The sequence below is a fragment of the Ochlerotatus camptorhynchus genome, unplaced genomic scaffold, assembly GCF_037179485.1.
Source record: "Ochlerotatus camptorhynchus isolate MF236.1 unplaced genomic scaffold, CSIRO-AGI_Acam_v1.1 ptg000196l, whole genome shotgun sequence".
In the NCBI taxonomy this organism is placed as follows: Eukaryota; Metazoa; Arthropoda; class Insecta; order Diptera; family Culicidae; genus Ochlerotatus; species Ochlerotatus camptorhynchus.
Window position 1 is genome coordinate 451,076 of NW_027040686.1, and position 24,627 is coordinate 475,702.

At 41.2% G+C, this 24,627-nt stretch overlaps 1 protein-coding gene across 1 annotated transcript in view; it reads right to left on the reverse strand.

The window, feature by feature from the left end:
* The window catches only part of pip (pipe), a 474,881-nt gene that overhangs the window by 248,100 nt on the left and 202,154 nt on the right, over positions 1 to 24,627 (reverse strand). The window contains exon 3 of the mRNA XM_065223772.1: positions 2,951 to 3,108. Coding sequence (XP_065079844.1) covers positions 2,951 to 3,108 — 158 coding nt within the window. The remainder of the gene's footprint in view (positions 1 to 2,950; positions 3,109 to 24,627) is intronic.

The following is a 24,627-nucleotide window of genomic DNA, read 5'->3' on the forward strand; positions in this document are numbered from 1 at the left end:
ACGAGAAATGGGCACTCAGAGAGCCCAGTTGCATCAGGATTAGAAGCTTGGTTGCTACCGTTTTGCTGGTTCCAGGAATTTCATTCATGCCAAGATTAGTAGAATTCCTAAACAATCTCTTTTCAAATTAGTTGGTGGCCCTGAACAGGGCCGTTTTGGATACGGAAAATGAACGAAGCTTAACCTCAGGTGCGTCCCTGACGCTTCAGGTAACAGCGCCACGAATGACGTTTCCAGCATCACCTTACCTTGAGCACACTCGGGTTTTAGATCAGACCGGAGGACGTGAACGCTTGACATCACCACGACGAACCAGACGACGGACGGCGGACTTGGTAATACCCTGTAAGTTATCATACAACACAACTGGCTCAACTGGAAGTCAAAGAAAAAAATTTAATCAACAGATTGCATTCAACGTATCCACATCGTCGCTACCAGAAATCGACCGGGCTGCTGACTGCAAGTTGCCTTTGCAGCGTCTGGTCCGTGAAATCGTCCAGGACTTCAAGACCGATCTGCACTTCCAGAGCTCGGTCGATAATGGCCCTACAGGAATCCAGCGCCAAGCGTGTCACAATTATGCCAAAGGACATTCAGCTGGCTCTTCGTATTTGTGGTGAACGCTCTTAATTTCTCCGTCGAAATCTAACAAAACCGGCCCTTTTCAGAGCCACTTAAAGATTCCACAAGAGAGTTGGGAAGGAAATTTCTGCTGCTTACAACTGATCGCATCACAGTGAATCCCGATCTAAAAATTGCAACCAGCAAGTGTCCTAGAACCAAAAGCGGTGCGATGCTATGACGATGACTGTAAGAAGCAAAAAGGTGAAAGCCAATTTTCTTTATCGATTTCCTCTTTTGTGATGACCATGGCTTCCTATTTCGCACTATTTCTTCTATGCTCTTCTATCATTCGCAACAACAAACGTATCAATGAATGTGTTTGCCGTCGAGTTAACGTTATCTGACGTTGGGATCAGAACTAATCGACTTGCACAGAGGACTACATAGATGGTGCATGGGATAAGCTTTCCATCTTCAATGTACAAGCACATTAATTCAATCTATAGATCAGTTCACAGCGCCGGCCACGTCCTCACGGTCTTTTGGGGGAGGGAAGGATGATTAGTTCGACGTCCGGTTGTTACTAGACCGAGAATACCTCTACATCTCCACGGCTGTCTCGGGAAGGATAGTTGTGTTAGTGAGGTAGGTTATTTTTAGATCAGGATTCACTGTGGTAAGTGATGCGATCGGTTAAAGCAGAATTTGTTTTTTATTTAATATTATAAATCTAGTGGGGATAGAATAAGGCAAAGTGAAAAATTGCAAGGAAGGGGACAGGCCTGGGATTGATCTCCCTGCATTCTGCTCGGTAAGCAGAAACGGTAACCACTGAACTACCGAACCTCGTCGTAATACTACATCGACATGTTTCGTCTAGGAATGATTATCTGATAACTGTGTTGGGGAAGCAGCATATGTATGTACGTAATTGGTGGATTTGAGAGTTAATTACCACTTTTTCAACAGTTTCTTGTTGAAAATCAACATTCAGAAGCATTTTTATCGATGCGTAGCCATATTTCTGATCGATTGGTGATAAAATGATTGAAATTGGACCAGGGGCAGCTGAGTTATTAACGTTCAAAATCTTTCACAATTTTGTTTCATGTTCCATTTTCGGTTTTCACAAATTGTGCCACCATATAGAAATCACAGACGTAGACCTGCTTCAAAAATTGGACCACTCTATCATGACAATAGTCACCCTTCATGACATGATGGTCATGACAAAATAAGAAATACGCGTTTAATATTTTGCGATAAGAAACAAAACAACATTTTTTTTACAAACCACTGTATAGTTTTGCTACTGCAATGGCTGATATATCATAGAGATATTGATTTAATTATCTTTATGAGATTGGAGATTCAATTTCTCAATCTCATCAATCTGGTAACATTAATGAATCTTGAAATGATTTGTTTGATCGCGATTGTTTATTCTTCTGCAAAGTTTTGCAAAAGCAACCCATGCAAGAAACTTGCCTTTTCCGCATATCGATGCAACATTTGCTGCAAATCCGGTTGAAACTTTGTTTCAAATTTTCTCCCAATATTGTGATGAAATTGCATTCAATATCCATTTCCATCGCATCCACACATTTTCGATTACATTCCACTTCCTAGCTTCTGCTTACTTGCATTCAACTGATGCAGCACAAACAGGATAAACCAGCAGACATACCCCGCCCCTTGCCGCCATTCGGTCGAACGTTTGAGCAGCAAATTGGATAAATGGATATTAATTCGATCAGAGGTGAAAATCGATACCCTTTTCATGGTAGTGGAAAATTTTATAACTTTTCCTCCAGGACCACCCCTTACTCTCTTATTCTGATTACCTTCGGCAACAAATTTTCCAAACCCTTTCGACTGGTGCTGCAAAGGTTGGCTAAATTCAACATCCCAACAGGAAGGACGTTTCACCACGTGTATCATCGATAGGGATTAAAGTGAGCCTCAAGACTCCCCCCCCCCCAACTTTCAGTGTTCCGTTCCAGGTGAACGAACGATACTTGCCCGAGAGTCGATGTTGGAGCTGCATATTAATACCTGGGATATCATGTTTCTGTCATGTGTGTGAGTGTGTTGATCCTTCCTGATGACTCCGTGGTTGAAGATCATAATGATTAAGTCGGTAATAATTTCATCCACTGAGTTGGAAGGTGAGCTTGTGGTTGGCGCCATAAAGAGGATTCCTAACCATGGACATGCAAAGGGGTTTGGTAGAAAGTTTGTCTTTCCCGCAAGTCAAAACCTACTCACGCAAAGGGCTGACGCGGGACTGTTGATTGGCAGAGTATTTGACACGAACGGCAGGAATTTTAAAGCCCCACAAAAGTGGTAGGGATAGAGGAAGTGACTTTGGGGTTGAACCTACCTTGACTAATTGAATTACCACTTAAACCGCTGCTTGACATTAATGACGATGGCTGCAATTTATCTTCCATTTCACGGAGACGCGACGTCAGGCTCTGGGTGTGCAGGAACAGGAACAGGGTGCACGAGATTGCAATCAGAGCCACGAATTCTGCATATCTGGAAATAGGAAAGCGAAGGGCAGAAGAAGGGGAACTAGATTAATCATAATGGGTGGAAAAACTAATAATTATGAGATGACTTAGTTAGGTGGTAGCGGCGGGCGGTCTCTGCTGCAAGTGAGTGACAAGCTACGGCAGCTGTCTTCACTTGCGCTAGTGCAACTACCAGCAGCAGCAGAAGCAGTGGAAATTTAATAAAATTCTTGTCCATGACGATGATGAACCACGACTACGATGGCATCGTCAACGGTGACGTGGAAAGTGCTCTGATGATGATTCAAAAATTCAGTTTGAGCGCGGCAGCAATTTACTGATTAAATGAAATGTGATCATGCTTACTTTCGAAGGGCTCTCGGTTGTTTGGCTAGACAGAGAAAGCAGAACAAATGACAATCTGGATGGGTAATGAACTAAAAATTTTGGTGAATTATCTACATCTCCAGTTGAGCTCAGTGAATTGAGGTAGCATTTTCACAGCGACGATTCAATGAGGATAATGTGATAATGGGCTTCAAAAAGCATATCGGAGAGCAGTAAGTCAAATATGATTTCTAGCTAATTTGTAAATAGAGGAGATTCAGAAGTCATCCAGAGGGAAAACGATAAGGTACGCTTACAGGACTATCGAAAGATAAAAACAGAGATGGATCAAAGCACTTTTTGCAAATGCTTACTTGCATGTTCTTAATCACTTTTGACCTTTTGCCCTTAACAAACCGCATTACTTTGCAAAGTTAAAGTAAATAGAAGAGCAAATGTTTCATTCTACACAGACTCAGCCCAATGGTGTCCGCTTCCTTTTGAGCTGAACACCAGCTGCACTCTTACACACAGGAAGTAAAGCAAACACGCAGCGCATTTGCATTCAACGTCAGTTCGGTACGAGAAGCAGTCATCCACCAACTTCGGAACAAACGTAAAGCCTCTTATGATGCGCTATAACGCTACAACAGCACCAGCTCCTTACGGAGTGTCCGCGAAAAGGATGCTCAGCTGGTGCCCAGCTTCTGTTTACGGGCGTACATTCATCTGGTGAGACTGAGACGGCGTCGGTGGCGTGGTAGGAAAACAGAAACCAAACTCATTAAAATCTGTCATTTCACTTCGTTAGACAGCGAAGCACCACTGCTGACTGCTGCCCGTGCGAATCGTCTGCTTGGAAAATGAGGATTTCCTTCGCTATATTTGGGTCCTTTTCGCAGCTATTTACTAACTGACGTGGGTCGATGCTGGTTGTCGAGGCGAGGAGGAAAATAAATTTCCCTTCCTATTTTAAACAGAAGATAATGAAATTAAGAAACACAATTTGAAACTTTAATTGGAATGCAGTCCGCGTGTCGGTGAAAACAGCCTAGTTGGAGACCGGGCAAGGGCTGTGAGTTGAGAGTATAATGAGATGAACCCAGAGCCGGAGCAGCCGGTTGGGAGTGTATTAAAATAGTTAGCGTAATTGTTGCAGACAGTAAACAAGAGTCACTATCAGCACGGGACAAGTGTGATGCACAAGTCGAGAGAAGTTTGTTGTAGGAGTTGGCCTTCCTGAGCTCTGTCGGTTAAGGCGCAGCTACAATGCAAGACCCTGATGGAGGTGGCTGGGTTCGATTTCCGGTCCGGTCTAGGAATTTTTCGGGTTGGAAAATTTCTCGGCTTCCCTGGGCATAGGGTATGATTCTACTTGCCACACAATTATGCTAATGCAAAAATGGTACAGGCATCGAAGGCTTTCAATTAATAACTGTGGCAGTACAGCTAGAACACTAAGTTGAGTGCATGCAATAAGGTAATATGTGATAAGCAATAAGCTTTAAATGCGAAGTAGAAAAGAAGAAGAAGAAGTTGTTGGAAATTAAATTGAAGGTAAATGAGGTCGCATTTTCACGCCTTGACATGAAACGGCATAAAGTTTTGTATTACGCGTAAGAGTTTTCTTGAGTTCTTGACGCTGTTAGTATTTTGCTTACAGAGCAAGTAATTTATAAATATTATGATAGTTTAAAATCAAGGGAAAACATATAACTGGAAAAGACAGTTTACTCGGCCAAGAAACATATAAAAAGGAGTTTTATGAAGAAATTTAGAGGAAATTTCGATACAGTAAAACACTCGGTGTGGATCACTTGATAGTCTGTGTGTTCGATAGCAGCTATTGTTTCGGTCACTTTGTCGTTACAGTTAAAAGTAACAAACTGGAGATTTCCGTTAAAATAAAGAATGAGATCAAATTCAGCTTTCCCAATGAAAGCGCGAAGCCCTCCATGGGTGGAATTGCCATGTTTTTTTTTGAAAGCACTAGATGTGAATCTCGTTTAGATGGAAGCAACTTACCGGATTGTGGGGGAGGATACACTTTTCATAAAGTTCAAGCCAAGAGAATCAATGCTGCATGTAATGACGTGTCACTTGAAGGATTTCATTCACGAATAAGGTTCAATTCGTGCGAAATACTGGAAAGTTGTCATATCCGGTCCAGATTAGCGTCCCACAATTTAAACTCATTTGGTAAGAAACTGACTTGGTACAAAAACCATTTGAAGTTTATATGGAAATTTTTATGGGGAAACCAAACTTTTTGTTCATAGTCTTCTACCAGTTTTCTAGATTACACTGTCAAAAAGTTCTATAACTATTATTATGGGAAATTTTCTCAGCAACAACTTTACCCAGTATTATTTTTCAGCAAAATGTTAAATGAAATAGTTATTAATTGTTTAACAGATCGATAATCTTATGGCATGATCAAGCAGGTCTTTTGTCGGCAACACTGTATTCTGCAGTGTGACATAGTAGCCATGATTTGTGTACTCTATTCTACGCGCTAGAAACTCCAATGTTGCCTGCTGAACACATGATTGAGCATAATCATAAGGCATCAGTGACTCGAATCATTCATACATTTTGTTCCTTACATTTTATCGAAAAGTGGACTTGAACAAAGTTGTAGCTGAGAAAATTTGCTACAACAAATGTATCATTTTTTTAAAGCAGAGTGATGTGGTAAATTGTTAGATAGATATGAACAAAAGAATAAGTTTTCCCATGGCAATTCCCAAATAAATTTGAAATGGTTTGTGCCAAGTCAGTTTCTTACTAAATGAGTTCAAATATTGCGAGGTTAATCAGGACACAATTTTGAACCTTTGACTATATGTTTTTAGTATTACTTCTACGTGAAGTCAACGATTTACATAGTTGAAGATGCTAATTTCAAATAACAGACTGTAGTGGTAATTTTTATACGATAGATGGAGTAGATGAAAGCATAGAGTTGATAGTTCCGTTAGAGTCGGCAGTGTGAAGATTGTATATAGATATTAGACAAGCGAGCTAGGACAACTTTTAAGGAAGGTACAAATCGGTTTTTTCATCTCTCTTTACCAAACTCCCCCTTTGGAGAGGGATGGTGAGGGGTGTCCCCCCCCCCGCCACCACTGGCTAAAACAACAACTGTGTGTTTGAAACAGTTCTACCGATTTTTTACCGCACTTCAGTTGTTATTTGAAGGAAGGCATCCAGTCGTAGGTTTGGAAATTGCAACTATTGTTTACCCCTACCAAGATATGTGCTCCTGTCATCGTCGACTTGACGATCTCGAGGGGACACGGGTGGGGTAGGTGCTGCTACTGTACCTTTCGACCATTGACAGTAATTGATGGTATGCTCCCATCCAGAGTTATGTACTTTGACTATATGTTTTTAGTATTACTTCTATATACAATCTTCACACTGCCGTACTCTAACGGAACTATCAACTCTATGCTTTCATCTACTCCATCTATCGTATAAAAATTACCACTACAGTCCGTTATTTGAAGTTAGCATCTTCAACAAAAAAATTTTTGAACCGTTTGAGTACCGTGGAGTGAAAATTTGCATCAGTCTAATGTAGATGTTTGTTCATTTTAATACAAATTATTTGTTTATTTCACTTAATTTTGTCACATATTTAGCTGATAACAAAAACTGCTCACGTCCGTCATTAACTAGATTGTCACTGAAAATTGATTGGTTTCCCTTGAAGATGCTTCTTAGCTCGAGTGAGCAAGATGGAAGCCTTCCTTAGCTCAGTCGGTAAAGCTGCAGTTGCAAAGCAAGACCATGCTGGAGGCTGAGAGGTTCGATTCCCAGTTTGGTCTAGGAATTTTTCGGGTTGGCAAATTTCTCGACTTCCCTGGGCATAAAGTATGATGGTTCTTGCAACATACAAATGCAAAAATGGTAACTTACGCTGTTTCGTCAAAATCGGCGTGTATGGTTGAGATTTTGGAGCACTGACGGATACGTCCGATTTCTGACGTTAGATTTAAAAAATGCACACACGCACACATTGTTTCTAAGCACTTGAAATGTGATTCACATTTTGATTTGTTTACATCCAGGCATTAAGATCCTGGTTTAAGGTAGCCAACATAGAATCTGGTTGTCAAATTATATTCATCAGCAATGGTTTATTAAAAATCCTTATTTTTTTTGAGGATCATTTTACCACATTTTAGATCATTCGTGACTTGTCGAAGAATGAGATTTGACCTCGTGACCATTAGCGTGATAGACATGGAAATTAATCACTACACAAGGCCTGTACTCACGCCTAAGAAATTAACCTGTGTGTGGGTTTTTGATCTGATTGCCGTCCTACTAAGCACAACCCACGGTTTACCTCTCTTTCTTGAACGAGTTTAACAATAAATGAAATCAAAGATGACTTCTAAATTTATTCCCCTTTCCATAAATACCGTTAAATTTGATAAAGAGTCACACATTGTTGAGATATTATTAAAAATCTAACACTGCATCTTGATTCCAAGTTCGTCCTACGAGTTTCAATTCCGTCCAAACGCATTGAAACGCCATTGGATTTTCTTCGTCCCACCGATGAAGGTTGTGAAAAGTGAGTTTCCTAGGAGTGCTTCTTTTGTTTTGAGAACAATAAGTGTAAATATTCACACAGAACGCTCTAATAGGCTTTGAGTTGTAGCTTGTGAACTAACGCATCAGTACAAACGTATTACTGAATTGTGTACGGTGAAATCATTGATTATACTGATGTTTTCTGCTCGATAGAACGAAAATGGACGATTACGACGAAGTAGCACTCTACCATACTTTCAAGCATTTTATTTATTTCATTGTAGAACGACGCACACACTTGCCACGACTCTCTCCAATACACGCCCAAGTAACCAAAAGTTCTGATAAAAGGCTATTTATGCACGCAAACGAAAAATCTATTACAATGAATGTTAGTTCCGTTTCCTATCATCCTCTGTTCATGAACATCGCAGCGAATGTTAGAAGTTGACCTTACAGGCGATGTAATGGTTTTTTTTGTCTTTTTCATTTCGTGTTCTATCTACGCTTTCGACTATACCAGTAAGCTTGTAGAACGACGCACATTGTAGAACATTGTAGAACGACGCACACACTTGCCTCGAATCTCTCCAGCAGAAAAAGCATACCAAGTCGAGTATGCGAGAAAATGAGCACTTCATGTTTGCTTTTAGGCTATCCATATTCAGGAGCATGGAGAGAGCAGTGGAGAAAGCACAGGTCTGATAATCGAAGCGTTCGTGGTTCGAGTCCAGTCGGTAATCGGATTCCTATTTTTTTCGACATAACTAATTTACCTCACTAATACACTCTACATTTTTCGGTCTCCAATTTTCTTGCATTGGACCGCAGCTAGGTATATCGCATCCTCAGTTCATGCGGTCTCCACTAACATCCTCTGATGATGAATCCCACATAATTGTAAGCGAATCTTACATCCCTCTGTTGGGTGTGGCTTAAGCACCTTGGTAGAAGGTGGTCTATAGAATTCTAAGCAGCCTCATTTTTAAGTCGTTATAAGAACTTGAAAGTTCCGGTACCATAATTGAAGAGCATTCTAAGCAGCCTCTGGTGGAACTTGAACGGAACTTTTAGAAAATAAATTAAAAAAGGTTTTTGTCCTCTACACCAATTCTATATTTAGTTCGCACTTTAATGAAAGTTATTTCTAAAGGCAGGTATTAATGTGTATTGAATTAGTATTAGTAATGGAGCTGTTTGAAGAATTAAACCCAGTCCTTCTGGGTGAGAGTCTAAGCACGAACCACTACGTCATCTGAAATATATTAAAATGAGCTGTTTTCCCGCCTACTGTTGGAGTTTTCAGTGCCAGCTGACTGACTTGAGTACGAAACACAACACCTTGATGAATTTAAATTGGTGTTTGCCCACTTGGTATTCGATCACACTTGTGGCGCAGTGGTTAGCAATCGTAGATCACATACCGAATACACGAGTTCGAATCCAGGAAATTACTTTTTCATTTATTTTTTATTTTTGGATATAATGTTGCATAAATATAAGAATTATGATTTATTCGGGCCACTGATTATTTCATATTAACGTACATTAAATTTTGATACAAAAAAAAAGATTTGTGCGGATTGCTTCATGAGCTTCATGGCTTGAAAGTTCTGTCGGAACTTTATTTGAACTATATGGAACTTGAAAGTTCTGTCGGAACTTTATTTGAAGTTTATGGAACTTGGAAGTGTTGAATGCGGAACTTTTGGTTACTTGGGCGTTCAACAAAAAAGGCATACGAAATCACGTATGAGAGGAAATGAGCGCTTCCCAGACAACCAGAAATCGTATAACAATGTACAGACCGTATCGTAAATTGCTACAGTTTAAGTCAAAATCGCATATAAGAATGGCATACCTTGCACTTAAATCGTATAGAATGCAAATTTCCGACTTATATGCGATGACTCATTTTTCCGTCGTACTGTATCACAAATTAAATCGGATTACATCGTTAGACTTTTCAAAATGAATTTGTTATTACAGATTAAATCGTAAATGATGTTGAATCAACTCATTTAAAATTAAATTAAAATATGCACTCCATATGGCCTCCACTTTTGTACGTATAAACCATTTCTTTGCATTCTATTTATACGAATTGTTTGTTTGTATATATGTTTGTATATCACGAAAACAACTTTGAATATACGTGCATTCTGGTTGTGTGGGTTCTTATTTGCTTTTAGCCCATCCTTATTCCGAAGCATGAAGAGATCAGTGGAGAAAGCACAGTTCTGATAATCGCAACATTCGTGGTTCGTGTCCTGTCAGCAACCTTTTTTTCGATTTATTTTTCGACTTCATTCATTTCACTCACTTATACTCGCCACAATTTTCTTTCTCCATTTTCTTGCAATGGACCACAGCTCAATATATCTATACAGAGCTGGAAAAAGGGTCGATTCTCTTAATCGACTTTCTCTTTCGTTAATAACTCAGCTGCAACAACATTCCCTGATGTATATGACGATTTGGACTATAGATAAAAATCACCTTTATCATCCTTTGTGGCAAAAATAGCACGAAAACTGTTTGCATAGCCGTGGAAAGTCGATGAAGAGAATCGGTCAAAGCAGATAGGCCCTTTTTTCCAGCTCTGTATAGATATCTCATCTTCCGTTCAGGCGATCTCCTTTAACATCCTTTGGTTGGATGTGTTCTTTTATTCCACTTGATCTACTTGGCCTTACATAGAGTTCTTCTGATGTCAAAAAATGGTCAGTATTCACCAAAAACGGGTTATGCAAGTTGAAAAACTAGTCGATTTCTCCTAGAAACACTTGAAATTGAGCTGGTCATCCTAGGTTTTTAAAATCATGCTACATACATAAATAAATTTACTTGGCGTTGTACCGGAATCGGATCCGGATGTCAAAAATACCAATATTGCAAAAAAAAAAAAACTGCATAAGCTTGTTGGTTGTCTAAGATTGTCCCAATCAGAATCGCCTGATGTAATTATTATATAAACCCATTTAAGGTTCTCATGAGCCGGTGCTAGGGGTCCAAAGAGTTACCACATTTGCTCTTTGTCGAAGGTTTTTAAAATTAAAAAGCTGCATAATAAAATTTGATTGAACGAAACTTCAAAACCTAAGTAAAGGTCTTCCACATCAGTTTAGCATGTCATAATATTACATGTATTGTAAAAAAATCGTATGAAATTCAGCTACCCATCTTTTTTTTTCTAAATAATTATGTTTGATTGGGGAAATGGATGTAATGTCGGCCCAAGTGCCCCTAATTTAGGCCCACACATAAATTCAGCAATCGACTAAATTTTCAATGGTGACCAAAAATATCCGTTAGTACCATTCCAATGACGCGATCAACTAGTTAAAATTGATAAATAGCAGATTTTTAGCTATGGGCCCAATCTTAGATCCATAGGCCAACATTAGAGCCATGTCCCCTATGTCATATTAGTAGAACAAATCTGTGATTTTTTAGATCAGATTCATCAGATCCGATCCAAGGGAAATGGTCACATCCTTTTTTTTTACTTAATTTGTTTTCCGTTGACCTTGATTTCCGTACTGAGTAACAATTCTACCGACGCCAGGGAGGCACCTGCACCACATTTATCGACCCAACAACTCATGAACCGGGGGCTTTACATCCCTTCCCGATGGAAGGCGTGATCAGAGATTTTATTCCTCAGAAAATTCTGGACGGGGCCGACTGGAATTGAACCCAGCCCTTTGAAGTGAGGAGCCACTGTTGCAACTCAGTTGATTATAGACCGATTTTAGTTATACGAATTACTTGTGGTTTGTAAATGGTTTTTGGTTCACTAAATATACTGAAAGAATAGACTGCTAACCGAGATCCTAAACATCATACCATCACAAATATAGCAATTATGGCAAACCCTGAATATTACCGATTTTCGTTGCTTTTTGAAATGTCTACGAACAGTTATTGCAATGCATAGATGCAATCGGAAAATATTTGACAAAGTAACGACCCTTAAATGTCGAACTTAACTTTGCTAGATATTTTGTCCTTCGCATATATAACAGCAGTTTTAGCTATTTATATGCTTTCAAACAAATTTTTTTGAATACATTATTAAAGAATTCAAAGAACGGCACGTCTACAAACCAAATTACTCTCTCTCTCTCTCACGACAACAGATAAATAACTTACACATCTCCTAAATTGAACAAATCACTGCCAGACTGTTCCTATCATCGCCATCAATTCACGCCACGTCATGGATATCTCATCCATCGGATTATAGCCCGGCAGCGTCAAGTATCCATTAAAATAAATAGCTTGCGAATCATAAACCACTTGCTGTTGAAGTTTGCAGAGCTGCCATTCACTTTAATAAATGGTCCTCCCCCCGGTCGGTGTTCTACGGATCAACGACGTTGTGCCGGGCAAAAACGCGTATTGCGTTGATTGACTCCCGCGCAACAAAGCTTCAGAGGTACTTGACTGCCGAGGTCCACTTGAAAGGTGACACAGCAGCGTCGAAGTATCAGGTTTCAAAAGCTTGCCATTTTGCAGTGTTCTTTCCGAGCCCGTATCGCTCAAATATGGGAAAAAAAGCTACTTCTGGACGCAGTGGACGGACGCACTCTCACGGAGGAAGATGCCGCAGCAGCAGAGAAAGTCAGGCAAGTTGTAATCAAAACCGGATTAAATTAGTACAGCCGCGTGCATCGCATTGGACTGGTCGGATCGGATTCATTCATCTTGCGCTCAGTGACGAGGGTTGGAAGGCGGAAAAACGAGATTGTAATCATTGAAAGTGAAACCGGAGCTGCTGTCCATCTCAGAGTTTACCAGGGCGAAGGAAAAATCTCTATTCCAGTGTCCCCCCCCCCCCCCCCGGAATTTTCGATTCACAGGAGGGGTGAAGGAGAGATGGCAGATAAACGATAATCAATCTTCATTGCCCTCACCTGTGACGTACGGCTGGTTGGCCGACCAGGCTTCCTCGGATGGTAGACAACAGCTTGATTAGAGAGCAAATAATAGGTTCTCGCAATGAGTGGCAACATTGAGCTGATCCAAACCTGTGCTGGGGCTAAATTGTATGATTATGATAAGTAGTTGTAGGTATGGGTTGGTCGTTTGAAGTGAAACACTTTCTTCCGATCGATTTCCATCAACGTTCTTCTCCGAAGGGTTTCCGAGTTTGTACCGTACCGCCCAATCATCATTGACCTGTACCGATTCTCAAACCACCATCGCAGGTGGATGAGGAATATCTCGAGATTGATTTCTTTCTTGGCCGGAGCACCTTCAGGGAATCATGTTTCCTGTCGACATCGTAATTGATATCTTTTGTGTTGCCACCGTCCGTCATCGGCACCTCCCATTTTTACAGCAAACCCTTTTTCTGCTACCGCTCAGCGCTGCATTTACTTTCATTGCATTTGGTAGATTATTATGCTAAGCTTCGGGGGGACAGAGCAAGAGAAAGAGAGGAGGTTGATCTACTTTAGATAGCCACAAATCACGGCACGGCATGCAGCAGTTGCCGGTTTTTATGCGCCTATAGCCGAGCCGGCGGATTTGGGTCAGTTGTTGGATGGAGAGACTCTCAAGAATGCAACGACCAGCAAGCAACGCAGTGTAAGACCAAATTACCGACCACTGCTCGAGAGGCTGAGAGAGTACAAGCACTTACCGAGCAAGCGACGACGACGACGATGACGACGGGTTGGGCAAAAGTGAAGCAAAACCGGGTGTTTGCTCTCAACATTTAGGTGGGTTTTTGCTTTCTATGCTGCTGTACCTAAGAGAACTAATCTGATCGGGCAGAAAGTGTGTTTTTGTTTTTGTCCGGCTTTTGAAATGGAGCAGGGTGGTGGAAAATCTAGATCAATCAATTCGTGCGAGATTGAATTGCAGTGCAGTTGACGGTATGGTGACGCGGGGAGAGGGAGTTTACAAAAATAGAAGGTGTCGTTACTTTCTAACCCATTTTGCAGAAAAGCAATTTGAGACCTGACGGTGAAATTTTGCGGTTCGTCGCTTATTTGCGATTGAAGTCGCTATGGGCATGTGGTGCATTAATCTAAATCTCTGTGTTTGAATCGTGTTAAAACTTTCTCTGTGTTTCCTTGTTATGCTTATTTTCATGTAATTTTATGCAATTTATGGATCTGATATCGGATTCAATCAATAAAAAATTGATTATTTGGACTTCGGAGATATCTTCAGAGGACTTTCGAAGGAAATTTGAGATTCGAAGGTAATGACAAGGCTCGGTAGCTTAGTTTCTGCTTACTGAGTAGCCTCTTCCTGATAGTTGTCTCTTTATCGTTAGATTTAAATGAACAAAAATCTGTTAAACCGATCGCATCACTTATCACAATGAATCAAGACAAAAAATAACCTGTCCCACGCTAACAAAACTTTGCTTCCAATCGTAATCGCAGAGACACAGAGATATGTACGGTTTCAATATTTAACAACGATTATCATCGTCTCCCTCCCCCAAAAGACCGTGTGCATGTGGCCAACACCGGAGCAGTTTTAATTGACCTTGAAGATAGAAAAGCTAATCCCAAGCGCCATCTATGTGGTTTTCTGTGCAATTTCACTTGTGCTGCGGAGTAGCAATTGCGATAACCACGGTCTGTTTTATAATATAAAAGAAAAAAATGAGATTTGAAGGCAAGTCGAAGAAATGTCGGGGCGAATAGTAGGGCGTTGATGTTGAAAAATTCGGAAATTGTTGCAGAGCGCATTTTAAGATAATTTTAATTTATTGTTAAATCTATGGGAGCTGGAAACAGCTCTAGAAAATTTGAAAGTTAAAGGTAAGCTTCATAATAATAACGAGATCAAAAAGGTAGAATGAGAAAAATTTCAAAATATTGTAAGGGTTATTGATCACTATAACATTAGATTCAGAGCACCTTGAAGTTTATTTGAAATTATTGTGAAGACAGACACCACTAATGTGAAGGACCAAACCAAAGAACGTCGAGGATAAGCCCAGAATTCTTATATGGTTATGATAGCGAGCTTTCATAAGTTGCTATGCTCTGAATAAAATTTCGATAAAATTTCATGGGTTATTCTAGATGACGTTGAAAACCAGTTCATCGGAAAGTTGAGAGCGAATAACGTGATCGCATGCAACTACTCCAAAACCTTTTATTTTAGGTATATAGTGTCGTCGTTTCTTGTCATGCAAAGTCCTATCTTTTGATGGTATCGGTTATTTGATTAATCCTTCTGTTCGGAACGACGAGTAACCAGCACCCCGATGCGACAGGGTTACCCGGTCTTCACACAGCAGGATGAACTATAAATAAGAATACCAATATATACGCATTGAATTGTCAACGAATTGAATAGTTCCTAGATACCTACACACGACAAGTAAACTCACCATTAAAAGCTATATAACAAAGAACAAGCAAGACGCAGAACAAGTTTTTCTTAAAATCTATAATTATTCTAGTTTAAAATTGTTAGACAGAGAACAAACACACTAATAAGGACTAGAAATGTAAGTGAACGCATAAACACAAATATTTAACAAACCCTTATTTAACAATAATCCTAATTAAATATATTACAGCTAAAAAGCTGACTCATGCACATTGTATAAAACGAGTCGTGCTGTACCAGTCCGAAATCCAGTTTCTGTCCCAACAAACTTTTTAGATTTCTAATGTTGAAACCTGCCTTGGAGTGTACCAGCTTTACCTGCTCTGCCAGCTCAACAGCTTCCTGCTATGTGTGTACGCTACACAGAAAATCATCCACATAATGATGATTCGTGATCGCTTCCACCGCTCGTGGAAACTGTTCGGAAATTCCTCAGCATTCCGATTTTTAACAAACTGTGCTGCAAAAGGCGAACATGTGGAGTCGAATGTGGCTACGTCCATCACGAACACATCGATAGGCTTAGATGGATCATCCCGCCACAAGAACAACTGAGCAGATCGGTCTTCTGGTCGGATCAGAAACTGGCGAAACATCTCGCAGATATTGGCGCTGACGACCACCTCGAACTGGCGAAATGAACTCAAAACTGCTGTGAGCGGTATGAGAAAATCCGGGCCAACGAGAAGAGCAGAATTGAACGATTGTCCCTAGGCTTTCTCGGCTTCGTAACGACGTTCAACGGCTCTTTGCTCTCCTTATGAATGTACCCTTTGGCTTGGTACTCGATGATCTGAGTCTTCACATTTTCATATAAGTCGGGCTTCGATGCTAGACGACGTTCGAGACAGCGGAATCTCTTTTCCGCCATGGATCTGATGTCCTACGTTATCGTGTTTCCACAGCAAGCCTGTTTGGAACCTTCCTGACGATGTTCTTACAGTTGTGCTGTCGAGAATTTTCCTGGCATTTTCGTCGCTCTCCATCGTTGAAGACACAGCTCCCACACTTTCCAACGCAAAGAAAAATCTTCGCTAGATCATGGAGCTCTTGATCGGATGAACGAACGGAAATATGGAAGAGCTGATGGATTGATCGTTCATCTCCAGCGGATGTGCTCCCGTAAACCACCCAACCTAGCCTGGTTTTTGCGGCCATTGGGCTTCCTCTGACTCCTTCGCTGCTTTTCCGTGTTGCCATAACGAATGAGTTATCCAAACCAATCAAAATTGTAGGGACAGCATTGGCATAGCTTTGTACTGGTAGCCCTTGAAGATGCGGAAACTCATTGGAAAGTTTACTGAAGTCCAACAATTGAACAGGAAGGTTCAGACTCTTGACGGTGTGCACTTCCTTCAAATCATGCCGCGTAGCGTTAGCTGCACTCGATATCTGCAACATTATCAGCTGTGACTTATCTTCCACGCGTTCGATGCCACTTGTCCATTGCAGGCAGAGTGGGTGTACCTCATTGGTCACTTCGAGTTCTTCGGCTACCTTCGATTCCACCAACGTCCTAGAAGAACCATAGTCGAGAAAGGCATAGCTTTAGATGGTTTTGCCATTCCCACGCAGCAATACGGGAATAATCCGGAACAAAGCTGTTTGCTTCAACTGACGATGAACGGTTACTGTGCTTGTAGTCTTCGGAGGGTCAGTCGATCGGGGCAATCGTGCATTTCCAGGGTGTAGAAGTTTGTCATGGCGCTCCTCACAACCGCACTCTCCACAGTTGCTGGCTTTACACGGAAATTTTCCATGAGAACCCAGGCAGCGACGACACAAGAATCGCTCCTGAAAGAGTTTCCAGCGATCACCGAGAGTCATCTTGAGGAACGCATGACAATCCTTTATTTTATGGTCGTCTTTCTGACAGGCTGCACAGGCTTGTTCCTCCTACGTTTGGTAGTAGGGACATTCTCTACTTTGTTCTCCTCTGCAGCATGCGTGTTCACGTTCATCTTCTCCTTCGTCTTCGGTTTCTCATGCTTGCTACGATGCTCATCCGCTTCGTTCTGGAAATTCACCTCACTAGCGGCCGTCACAATCTGGCCTATCTTCTTCTTTCTTATTCTTCGCATTTCAAGCTTATTGCTTATGGCATATATTAGCTTATTGCGTGCTCTCAACTTGGTGTTCTAGATGCACTTCCACAGTTATTAATTGAGAGCTTTCGATGCCTGCTACCATTTTCGCATTAGTATAATTGTGTGGCAAGTACAATCATACTCTATGCCCAGGGAGTCGAGAAATTTTCCAACCCGAAAAATTCCTAGACCGGACCGGGAATCGAACCCAGTCACCTCCAGCATGGTCCTGCTTTGTAGCTGCGCCTTTACCGACTGAGCTAAGGGAGGCCCCAACCTGGTCTATGTAGCTCCCAAATGTGATGAGGTTGACGTTGGTATGTTGAGGTTTGGAGAGAGACCAGCTCAGTTTGAATGTGGCTGGAAGCTTGCTCACCAACTCCTGAAGCAGTAAGGGATTCGAAAGATGATCGTTAAGACCTGCAGCATGAAGGTGGCTACAAAGGTTTTTGCATGCCAAACCGAAACTGGTTTTGCGTAGCCCGCACCTTGGTGAGCATTTGCTCTGAACGGCCATATAGTGTTCGATGATCAACGGCACAGACGACGGATGCATCAGATGACTTCGAGCCGCTTCCAACGCGTTTCCCTTAAGACATCGCTGCAGTCGCATGAGGATTTAGCCATCAGAATAACCACACATGTCGGTCGTATTTTGAAGACAGCTCAGGAACAACGGCCACTCGACAGGGTATCCGGAGAATACAGGCAGCTCTCTGGGCACGACGTGTCTGGCGGCGAGTTGTTGTGAGTTGGGTCCGCCAAATAGCTGCCGGGGTGCAATATTGTTGGCAGCTGAGGTGGAGGCAGACGTAGGGATAATCGGCGACATGATTGGAGACACATAGGATGACACTGTATGCACGGAGGGGGGAGTAGAGTGAGCTTGGGGAGGGCTCATAAGCACCGGAGCGAATGGCGGTAATAGGGGGAGTAAACATGGTCCGGTGGCAGAAGAGGGTGTTTTATTAATTTGTTCAACTGCCCGTGCCGATGGTGACGAATCAACCGAGCACATAATATTTGGGCCAATCCTAGTATTGGGAATGGAGCACGTTTGACTTACCGGAGCGGTGACCCTGGTATGACCCTCACTGGTCGGAAATTCATAGGCAACGTTGCGTTCTAGCCGCGGCCTATTCGTCGATGTCGTAGCGGATTCAACGATACCACCCACCGTCAATGACACTGTCTTCTGGCGTTGCTGATCTCCATTCGGGTTTCGATCCGCATTCGGCAGTAGGCGTGTTGTCTTAGCTGCCAACTGCTTCTGAAGACTGTCCATATGCTTCTGAAGATTGCTTATCTTCTCCATCAAGGCTTCCGGGGTGCGTGTCGGCGAGATCAAACAATTCAACGTAGCCGGCAACACACGATCATCCGTCGGGAATTGTTGGGAAGCCACCTGCTGCTTCACCATAGTCGGTCGTGTTGTTTTGCGCTAGCAGTTATGTTAGCCGATAACGTGTTGGAACAAACGATGATATATCGCTAAGATGTACGTCCGGCGCAACTGGATCCGTTGGATTTGCGATGATCGACAAAGACTGCATGTCCAGCGTACTTGACTCATTCCTGGCTATAACACTGCTAGTCACTGGAACTACTAGAACTTTCTTGGGAATGGTACCGGTCCGGGACTGAGTACCCGCGGGGATCGTTTTAGGTCCGGCGGTGCTGCTCGTGGTCGGGACTAACTGGCTCTTTACCCAATCGTGAGTTCTCTGCGAACTGCCACGGGATGATCGTCGTGTTCTACCGCTACTACCGCTGCTTTGTTCATCATCAAGCAGGATCTCGTACTTTTTGGCGATGAATGCTTTTTCCAGACGCTTCTCCTCTTCGAACCGCTGAAGATCGAGAGAGGCACGTACAGCTCGCGAACTTGTCTTTGATGATCGGCTTTTTCTGGAACCTGTTGGTTCGAAACGAACGGTGAAGCCGCTGACATTACCACTTTCACTTTCCTGAGGAGCCCCAAAATTGAGGTTAGGGTTGCCTTCTACCAGACACCAGCTTGGAGAAGTTTCCTCCGATGTGACACCGGGAGCCTTCCCGGAGAGTGGCATTTCCGTTAGAAATCTAAATCTCGATAGAAATCTAAAAAGTTGGTTGGGACAGAAACTGGATTTCGGACTGACTCATGCACATTGCATAAAACGAGTCGTGCTGTACCAGTCCGAAATCCAGTTTCTGTCCCAACACCCTCTAAAAGTGAGATTCAAAATTAAGTATTTTGAAAAGTAGAGATAGAAAGTACGTGTCTTCGGTAAAGTTGCAGTAAATGACAATACAAACAATATTTTTTTAAACATCAATCCTCAATTTCCTTTGGACGTAACCATTGCCGGAACATCTCTTAAGAGAGAATCTACTGTTATGGATTTGGGTGTTCAGTTAGATTCGAATTTTAATTTTAAAGATCATGTAGCATACATAACCTTCACAGCTTCTAAATACCTGGGCTTTATTTTTCGTGATGCAAAATAATTCTCGTATATTCACTTTTTGAATACCCTGTATTGCTCCTTACTTCGCTCTACATTGGAGTATGCAGTATAGGTCTGGGATCCTTACCATCACAGCATGTGGACGCTATTCAATATAAGTTTATTCACTTTGCTCTTCGACGTTTGCTTTGGAATGATCCAAATAAAGATTGTACTCGAAAATAATGTAAGACTTTCTTTTAGGTATAACTTTTTATTGTATGGGTATAAATTTATGAAATTTTGAGTAAAACTAGTTTAGAGTGTAATGTTTACGTGTGCAAAATTTCGTCACAATCTGTCAAGTGGTTATCGAGATGGCTTCCAAGCAAGAAGAACTTCGACAAAAAAATATGGGAGCGGTCGTTGAAATCCAGGCCAGTCCCACAGGTGGATCGCGAAACAGTTTGGAATAGACAATTCGACCATGTCCCGTGTTTCAAGGAGACCCAGACGACCCAGCGGCGTGCTGGCAGTGAAAGAAAGGCGAAGACGACTGACCCCGTGAACGCAAGGAAGGTGATTCGGAACGTGGCCAAGAAGGTCAATTCTTCCGTCTGGTTCGTCCAGCAATGAAGTGGGCCGGACTTCATGTCTTCAAGGCAAAAAAGGCGCCTAACTAAACCGATAAACAGAATACGGTGGCCAAATCCCGCACCAGGAAGCTGTACCGCAAGTGGTTGGTGCAGTTGAAATGCAGTGTAATGAACGACGAGACGTACATTAAAGCAAGTCCCGCCTAGATGTTCCGGAAGAAGAAGGTCGAAAAATTTACCAAGAGGTACTTAGTGTGGCAGGTGATTTGTGGGTGCAGCAAATTCAGCAAGCCGTACATAACGACGGGCACCATCATCGGCCAAATATATAGAGAAGAATGCCTCCAGAAGCGCTTGCTGTCCTTCCTGCGGTCCCACGAAGGTGACACTCTGTTTTGGCCGGATCTGGCATCGTACCATTACACGAAACGGTGATGGAGTAGTACGATGCCAACGATGTTGTTTTTGTGCCGAAGGAGGCAAATCCGCCAAACTCGCCAGAACTGCGCCCAATAGAAAAATTCTGCGCGATTATGTAGGGCAATCTCCGGAAAACAGGGAAGGTCTTCAAAAACGACAAGGATTTGAAGAAAGAGTGCATGAAAGTGTGTGAAAAAGATGGCGCAAGTGTTGCACAGGATTTGATGGGTAGCATTAAGTCCAAGGCATTTAGCCTAAAAGAGTAAGTTGAATAAACCAACATAGCAAAAACATAGCTAATAAGTGTTTATTTATTCACTGAGAGTTTCAAAAATATCCGACCTAAAATCAATTTTTGGTTTTCATTTTTGTCAGTAGCATTTTTTTCGAGTACAGTCTTTAATCTCTCTACATATGAAGCTCGCTGTAAATTAATTGACCTTGACCTTCTGGAGGTTCGTAGGAATGTCATTAAGGCTTTATTCTTATCGAATGTTGTTCAATCTCACATAAATTATTCCGCAATGTTACGTGAGTTGAATTTTGATATTCGTCGTCGTAGAAAAAGGTGATATTTGGTTGAGTCTTAAGTTACTACTGTATCATTTGGAATGTACTGTTCTCTTGATGGGAAAAGAAGAGGAGGTTTTATGCCCATTCGAGAAAAAAAAAGCTTCAAAGTAAACTTTAGTCAAATGGGCTTTTTCATGCTCCCAATTAAGAATAAAGAATAAAGAGCAGTTTGTACCAAAGAAATGTAATGAGTTAAGGATTGAAAATGTTTCTGGAAATGCTAATCGCATTTTTTTTAATCCAATGAAAAAGTATAATGCTTGGGATATACAACATTATGAAACCGTTGACATTGTAGTTGTTGTTTTTGAGTGTCTATCATTTTTAAATTACATTTACTGTCTGTCGAACTTTGAAAAACAATAGAATTTTTAGATATTTTTTATCTAGAACAACGAGGTAAGATTTGATCATTGACACTAGATCGTAATGTTGGTAGTTTATTTGTTTTTCATATGACTGATATTAGGTCCCATAAATAATACTTGACATAGCCAATCACTTCATTGGAGCTGTTTAAAAATCATTCACAACTAGAACTTTGAAATATAAATTTCGACTGTCCCTGGTTATGGGTTCATCTCCTAAAATTCTTCTTCTTTTCAATCTTTTCCTTTGGCTTTTTCGTCATAACTGTAAATTTCTGCCTGCATTTTTACATTTGAACTTTTCCACAGTTAAAATTAAGAGCTTTCCAAGTATGTATACCATTTTTGATTTCGTATATTGTGACCATGAAATTCGAGACATTTTCCGAAAAAAAAAAAAACAAATCTTTCAATCATCCTTGCCCGGCCTTTATTTATTAGGCTATCGGAAGGTCTCTGAACTGTGAACTAAAAATTATAAACACATAAGTCATATAGGTAATGACTCAATCCCGCGCCTTCTGCAAGCTGCAGCGCAGTTGAAATTTTCCGATTCACTAATCGCACTCCCGTCTGGAGCCACAAGCATGTAACACTCACCTTCCGCTTCGCTTGGCAATCATTTACGACTGGTTAAATTTTAAATTTAATTTCCCGCTGCATTAGAAGATGGGCCTCTCACACTACCAAAAAGCTACAGAAGCAGCAGTTCCAGTCGTAGTCCTCTACGGTATTTAGGAATTCAGTGAGGGAAAAATGGTTATGGTGATTTTCCGTCTCTGACTCCACCGTCTATCCCCAAATTTTCAAAATGTGTGTATTAACAAGCTGGATGCACCAAGAGAAAAACAACCAGGCACAGAGTTTTACACATTCCCATCACGCGTGAAAAATTATCCCTTCCAGCATATGGACTAACTCTATCCCTCACATATTCGCACCTCTGCGTCTGCTGAGCTGTAAGCATCATCCTCATGCTGATGTTGGACGTAAAGGACGACGGTGGTTGGTTGTGTACTACCTGTTTCCCTCTGTAGTACTGCATAGCTATCGTAGACCACCACGTTAAGGTATGTTTGATATGTGAATCATGTCTCCTGACGGGTGGTGGCCTGACAACTCCCCAAAGCTGCACTGCAATTTCTCGGTGAAATCCTTTCTGGGGAATTCCGGAACAAAAGTGAGTGTATGTGTACGTATGAGTTTGCATGTGCCTGGACAGATATCATCATCATCTCCATCAGAGGCGTCGTTGTTCGTTGGCGCCAGTCGCTGTGCTGCTCGTCAGCTACAGAAGCTAGGTTTAAACTGCATGTAAATTTGGTATGTAGTGGGAGGTCAAGTGCGGGAGTTCATTAAAATTATCACTCGAGCTTTATGTGTGTGTGTGTGTTCTTTTTTTTCATTCGGTTCCCAGGAACATTCTGCATCACATTTCACGGACAAGTCGACGACGTTGAACCAGTTTCGCCAGGATCTGTGGCTGCAGTAGTAATTTGTTGGGTTTTTGCAGCAGCAGTTTGAAGTATTCAAGCGGGAGTCAGCTTCCGGATGAGAAGTGTAAAATGTTGCGCCTTCCAGTGGGTAGTTCGGATATTATGATTGCATGGTTCGCGGGATGAATTCCATATGAGAACGTTCTAAGCACATGTTTGTTATAACAGCTCACTCGGAAAATGTTATTATAATTTTGACATGGGTGGACGGTTTTGGTCGACCATTTATTTGATGTCAACATATAGGAAGTGCAAGTCATGCTTTTTCAGAGAATGTGCAAAAATCGTTTTAATTTTTGTTGATTCGTTTTGCTCAAGCCGTTTTACATGTCTATGCAAAAAAGTTAAGTTTTTCTCTCCTTAAAAAAAAAGAATTTGTCTGTTCAATTTACAAGAATTTGTAAACAAACAGTTTAACAATTTATTTGACGTGATATATTTTTAACCCAATGAATTTAGATCTGAAAACACTGTCACTATATGCTTAATTCACGATTGAAATACCAAATTAGTTTCAAGAACATGTAATGTATTCATTTAATAGTCATAATGCAAAGCATAACAAAATCATTGGTGATGTTAGTTGTAATTAGAACGAAACTATCAATAACAGTGTAATTATAAATTGAATGCTGAGACAATGGAGAATAATTGATATAATCAAGCCGTCAAAGAATGTGGGACTTGATAGACTTAATGCGTATTCTCAAATGTTGATGAAGACGATGATCCCGCCACAAATGAGTGAGCTTGATGATTTATCTATAAGATGGTTTAATGACGCAAATTAGACAAACTGATTTAATCTACAGACAAATCCTTCGAATGTTTAATGAGAGAGAGAAGGATTAGTATTTTCCATTTAATTCCACTACTTTATTTGCTTATCCTTGACAGATACGCGTATTTCGTCGAGTATTTGTACAAGACACTGAAGAAGTCTGCACATTGTAGACGAAATACGCGTATCTGTCAAGGATAAGCAAATAAAGTAGTGGATTTAAATGGAAAATACTAATCCTTCTCTCTCTCATTATACAGGTATTCCACTAAGACGCCCACATTCATCAGGATTCTTCGAATGTTTTTAATTGCTTCAACAGTCACATAAGGTCGTTTAAGTTAACCACAAATATTCGATTGCATTCCCAGCGATCCAAAAAATCGACACACATTATGCAGGTTCGGTATTAAGACAGTTAACAATATCATTTCCCATTTTTGTTTAGCTACAGTAGTATCATATCCATATCTTTGATATACCCTCTTTATAAAAGAAGCTCTTATACGCTTCCCTGAAGAATACCAAAAAAATATAATCACTAAAAATCG